Consider the following 6326-nt stretch of genomic DNA (forward strand, 5'->3'; position numbering starts at 1 on the left):
AGCTCATTAGGAATCTGTTTTATTGAAATCAGCCTCGTGGATGTGGCCGCAGGCGCTGCTGGTGATGTTCCTGTCACTGTAGTGCTACATATTCTAAGCTTAATGGATTTCTGCTGCTGCATTAGACAGTACAGTTTGATTTTATCATTCCGACCAAAAAAAAGGTGATAGTCACATGTCTTTGTGGGAGCTATATTCAGTGTTGGAATTTAACATGTACTCAAGTGCTGTATTTAAGTACAAATTTGAGGTACTTTTACCTTACTTGAATATTTCCATTTTAAGCAGCTTTATACTTCTACTTTACTACAGCTCAGAGGCAAATAATGTACTTTTAACTCCACTACATTTGTCCAACAGAATTAGTTACAAGTTACTATTTGACATTACAATTTTTCATTTCATGTCCAGGGAAAAGCATGTATCTCAAACTTTTCTGATACACTAAAGGATGAATTGTTCCTTGATGGGTTGAGAAAATCCTCCTCCTTCTTAAAATAAATAAATAATTTAAAAAGCCTCTTGGATTAGCTGCATTGTCACAAAACTGAAAACAGGCTGTTTTTCAGACTTTTATAGAGATACACGGTTCTCACAGGACAGCCACACTACAAGCATATAATGTTCTATATAAATATATGAGTTCTTCAACATGCTGAACACTGTCATCACAAACTGCCAAGAAGCTGAGGCAGCTGAATTTATCACAGCATGGTCTTTCCCTCTCAACAGACAGGTGATTTTGTATGACAGCTTGTGGGAACTAGTGTTGGCCTTTGTCAGTATGCTGTCACTGTACTGCAGGCTAAACCTTGACTGGGTTATTGTTAAGGGCAAAAATTGGCAGATTCTGCCATCTGTAGGACAATCAAGGAGTCACAACCAGCCAGTAAAGGGACATTTCACCCCCAAAAAGTTTTTACAAAAAGACTCAAACAAATAAGACATGCATGCACACACATAAAGCTACACCATTTTAAAAAGTAAAAGAAAATAGCACCTTTTCAGTAGTTTCATTTAAAACGTCTTCCACCTCCTGCATGAGCATGGCAAATGCCTTCTGTTCAGAGGAGGGACTCAGATATGCAGCGTCAGCTACAGTTTTTTAATAGGTGGACTGTCCCTTTAAGATCGAAGCCTTTTTGGGCTCTATCGCTTTCCGTTTCCGGAAGTGTTTGAGTTTTTGCCAGTTGCGCAGTATATCACTGGCAGTGCAGCAACATTAGCACCCACCGAGACACTTTCTATTTAATTTGGACTAAATTAACGTGGAAAATGTCTGGAGGGACCCGTCTGGAGAACGCAAACCCTGTGATTTTCCAGCGGTCTGGTGAGAGGCTGCTGACAGCAAAGGATGAAGATGAAGACGTCCATGACCCCATCGACGACAGAGAAATATTCGATATCCTGTTTTGCGCTCAAGCTAACTGTTCTTATCTAGTTCAGACTGGTTTTATACCTGATAGATTTGACTGTGCTCGTTAAACTGTATTTAACTAATTTTAACTAGCTCTGCACACAAGCAGCGTGTCTTTTCTGGTACCTTACAAGCTGTTGCATCACCTGTAGAACGGTGTTAACGGTTATGTTCAGATAAAAGTAAATGGTGCCGTTTTGTTAAATTAAGGATAAGTTTCTCTCATATTGTACTGTATAACTGACAGGCAGGTGTATCAAGCTAATTGGATTTAGACTGACAGTAAACATATAGTTACACAGTGTCAGTTTATAAGGGCCATGTCTTGTAAACTGAATAATTTGACCATTTTGAATCGATTAGTTGATTAATCAATCATTTGACTATGAAGAAAAATCTTATATCTTTGAGGTTTGGACTGTCAGGCAACACTTTGGGCTCTGTGATGGGCTTTGTGTAGTATTTTGTGACATTTGAGATAATAAATAATCTAAAACTAACATATCTAATAATTCAGATTAGTTGCAATTTGAGCAAACTAACTCAAACTAAAGTGGAAATGACTTACAATCCAAGTATGCACCCTTTACTACACAACATATTTTTACGTCACTATGTGCCTTTATAAGCCACATTGCTTAAGAATATATTCACGATGTGTGTCATATTTTCCGTATGTTATATACCCTGCATAAGCTTTATGCTGTTAGGTAATTGACAGCAGACATGCATTTTAACAACTTAAGCTTTGACAAAGAAAGCGCTGTAATATTATTTTCTGATGTTGTCTTAAGTTCTTTAACTTAAGTTACATCTGATCAGATCCATCAACGACCCAGAGCATCCTCTGTCTCTGGAGGAACTCAATGTTGTGGAGCAAGTCCGAGTCAAGGTAGGCACCTTTTAAACTCTTTCTTGGTGAGTTTTTTTTAAGGTTTACTAACAGGGTAAATTGGGAATAGAGCAAGCTTCCCTGTAATAGATTTATCAAGGAATTGATTTAGTGGAGAAAAGTTAGATTAGGGTTGAATTTAGCCATCATTTATCCCCTTATGGCATTATTTTGTCCCTCATTGTTCTGACTTTACAGAGTGTTTTGCTCTTACAAAAGAAGTTAAATCACATTGACTCCAACCTTTTACAGCATAGTAAGCATTGTTTACTTTATCTCTCTGTCTTCTATGAAGGCAAGGGTCCTGAAAACATTTACCTCACTGCAAAGATGCACTTTTTGCTTAACAGCTGAAGCAAAGTTTACAGAAAACTTAAATTGCGTTCAGTATGTTGTTTATTCAGTCCCTGTCTCTCTGTCTGTGTGTCTTTTTCTCAGGTTAATGATGCAGACAGCACTGTGGATATTGAGTTCACACCCACCATCCCCCACTGCAGCATGGCAACACTCATTGGCCTGTCAATCAAAGTCAAGCTGCTACGCTCCCTGCCAGACAGGTTCAAAGTACGTGTGTGTGTGTGTGTGTGTGTGTGTGTGTGTGTTTGTTTGTGAGAGAGATGCTTGAGATGCACATTTAACATCACCACCTTTGACTGAGTGTTAGTTAATATGACCAACGTGTTATTTTGTTTATATGTATAAATGTGTGTTTTACTGTTTCCACTCAGATTGATGTCCACATCACTCCCGGGACTCACGCCTCAGAGGAAGCAGGTAAAAAATATCATATAGACAGCAGGAGTGATGGGATATTACTCATAATTCTGTAGTTACTGCTGTTAATGTTGTGATTGTATGTTACGTATGTTTGTCTTATATTGTTTCTGTGCAGTGAACAAACAGCTGGCAGACAAAGAGAGAGTGGCAGCAGCTCTGGAGAACTCCTCGCTGCTGGAAGTGGTCAACCAGTGCCTGTCCGCCAAGAGCATCTGAGCAGCCAATCAGCTTTGTCGTCTTCTGCTTTTAGCCACTTATTATTGCAGCAGAACTCTCTGATCCAGTCATGTTCTTTGACATCAGAGATTTGTCTGCCAAGCTCTCTGTCTACCTGTCATTAATCCAGCTGTGAATAGCTGCAGCTGGTGGTGGCAGATCAGAGTTCATACAGCCTGTCCAGTGTTTCCTGGACAAAAGTACAAGGAACCACAATTCTTGAATGTGTCCTGTCCACCTAAAGAGGGCAATAGAAACTGTTACTCATAATGCAGAGTACTTGGGACAAAACAGAGAAATTATACTTGAATTAGGGGTCATCACTGTAGAAAAAGTTGAGAATCTCTGCCGGTTACATCATTCAGTGAAATTCTTGTTTTATATGATCCAATTTGTATTGTAACATATGCACTTGATTATTTTTAGAATAATATTTGGACTCACAATCTGGTGAGAATCAGCAGCAACAATCCTCAGCTGTATATAATATTCTTGCTTTGAACATTTTATTTAAACAAATAAAATGATAGATAAGAAAGATATGCTTGTTTTGGGTTTTCTTTTTCATGATTTATTTCTTCAGGGATACAAAAACATTTCATCAGTCATTGCATCAACCATTTATGAATGACTGCTGGAGGCACAAATAAATTGAAAATCTGCAAAGCATACAATCTAAATCTAATTGTTAAAAGAAAATCTAAGCACAGACTCAGAGCTGTTTTTATGTGAAAGTTTTTCTCTGGGGAGATGAAAAGAATCCCATATCTTTGTAAACAAAATAATTTGTAATAATCATAAAATTTGAATAGTGTTTTATGAGGCATTCATTTATTTTCTGATTAGCTGCACCTGTACAATCTAATGCAGTTTAATACAGCCGTCCGACAATAAAAACTGTTAGCGAAGCTCTCTACGGTCAGATTTTGATGAGAGAGAAGACAAATAATTAGTAACATGTTTCAATCTAAGTTTTATCTGCCTCACTTTCATTCATGCCACAAATGAAAACAAAGGTAAAACTGTTTAGTCTACAACTCTACTACTCAGTCTGTGCACACATGACTGAACTTTAGCATCAAGTTTAAGTGATTCAGCCAACTGAACATCGAAGATCATTTTAATTATTTAGTCATGACAAAAAAAACTGAAGTGTTTCAGTGCATATGTATTGCAAAAGCAAGACAGGCTGTCCTCAACTATCGAAACATATTTCAATGTCTGCATTAATCCAGCAGGGGGCGCCCCTGTCTGTGCATACTCGGTGTTGGTGGTTGAGCCTGAGAAGTTTCTGTCCATCATATCAGAGGAGGCAATCTGGCAGAACACACCAGAGCACAGAGTCGTCCAACATGCTTGTCCACCCACTCCCACCTCTCTGAGCTCACGCTACAGTCAAGTCAACCAGACAAGCTGAAAACAAGAAGGAAAGTGTCACCACCACAAATCTGCCTAAACTGGATAATCTTGCAGCTTGTGTCAAAGTAAAACAGAGTAAAAGTTAATCTAAAATGTTGCTTTTCTCAAGCAGTTCATACAGATAGATGGCTGCCTCACAATCTCATGATAAGCAAATAATGGAAAAACTATCTTAATAAATATTATCGACATCTTGCTCTTGATCCTAGAGAGCTTAAATGCACTTACTCTAAGTCACTTTGGACAAACGTAATTTAAAAAGTTCATTATGAGGTCACAATAAACACACCAGCACACATTTATTGTGTAGCTTTCATTCCAGGAAAACAAACACAAAAGACGGTTATGTAATCCAGCTGTTGACAGTCTTGACTCTGAGTGTCCTGTTTGGTTCCACTCTTGTCCAAATGCATCGTCTTAGTGATTCAGACATAAAATATGCATTTATTCTCATTATTATGAATATATAAAACTGCTAAAAAATAGACCTTTTAAGACTATTGGTGCCACCCGAACAGATTACAAAATATTCAACATGAAGTGGAATAATAAGGTCATATAAACACTTCTCAGTGCTGCACAGAGACCACTGGCCCGCCGCACTGGTATCACAGACATGCACAGTATATATGTTGGGGGGGGGTAATTGTTGTTCCTCATACTAGACTAATAAGGATTTTTCTCTTGTTCCACATCTGGAAACATTGCATCACTGCTAAAACCTCGGATAAGAGCCCCAGCCGGCACAGCTGCATGAGCCGAAGCCAGAGCCATGCACATGGAGAGTTTAATCAACCAAAATGGTCATCATCAGAGGAGGAGGAGGAAGCCAGCTGGGGAAAGAAACAGAGTGCTACTTCAATGTGTACTAGACCTACTGTTTATAATATCTGTATATTTATCTGGAATGGGAGGTGGCAGTGATTCAGGGCAAGAGGGGGCCAGAGCCTGCCACAAATAATAGATGATGGTTAACTAGGGCCCTACCTGAGCTGTTTCAGGGGGCCAGCAATTTCTAGCAAGTCCTGATAGCAACATGTATAAAACTGTCGATTTTCACTCAATAAAATTAAGTGATTATGAATTTAGAAAGGCCAACCAGATGTGACAAAAGATGGAGATCTGTTGTCCTTTTTTTACAGTGAGATCAGAATCAGAATCAGCTGTGTGTGCACATACAAGGAATTTGACTCCAGTTTAAACATTGCACTCAGTGAACGTGCATAGGAAAAAAAGACATCTGAAAGAGGACAAAAGACAAAAGATAAACAATAATATAAAATAAACAATAAATGCAAATAATGATGAGGCAATAAGCAGTATATACAATGAAATGGGTATACCACAAAGAGGGACTGAAAACTAAGCAGGGCTGCGACTAATGATTATTTTTCACCGTTGATTAATCGATTAATTTGGTTTATAAAATGTCAGAAAATGGTGGAAAATGTCATTTAGTGTTTCCCAAAGCTGAAAATGACGTCCTCAAATGTCTTCTTTTGTCCACAACCTAAACATATTCAGTTTGCTTTCACAGAGGAGTAACAAAACCAGAAAATATTCACATTTAACTTTTTTAATTACTCAAACCGATTAATCGATTAT

At 38.2% G+C, this 6326-nt stretch overlaps 1 protein-coding gene across 1 annotated transcript; it reads left to right on the forward strand.

The window, feature by feature from the left end:
• Positions 1 to 1185: 1185 nt before the first annotated feature.
• Positions 1186 to 3834, forward strand: ciao2b (cytosolic iron-sulfur assembly component 2B). Its single transcript, XM_041947860.1, has 5 exons — positions 1186 to 1402; positions 2230 to 2309; positions 2748 to 2873; positions 3038 to 3083; positions 3202 to 3834. The coding sequence occupies exons 1-5, from the start codon at positions 1276 to 1278 to the stop codon at positions 3300 to 3302; spliced, it is 480 nt and encodes a 159-aa protein (XP_041803794.1). The 5' UTR covers positions 1186 to 1275; the 3' UTR covers positions 3303 to 3834.
• Positions 3835 to 6326: the final 2492 nt, after the last annotated feature.

The sequence above is a fragment of the Chelmon rostratus genome, chromosome 11 (genome assembly GCF_017976325.1).
Source record: "Chelmon rostratus isolate fCheRos1 chromosome 11, fCheRos1.pri, whole genome shotgun sequence".
In the NCBI taxonomy this organism is placed as follows: Eukaryota; Metazoa; Chordata; class Actinopteri; order Chaetodontiformes; family Chaetodontidae; genus Chelmon; species Chelmon rostratus.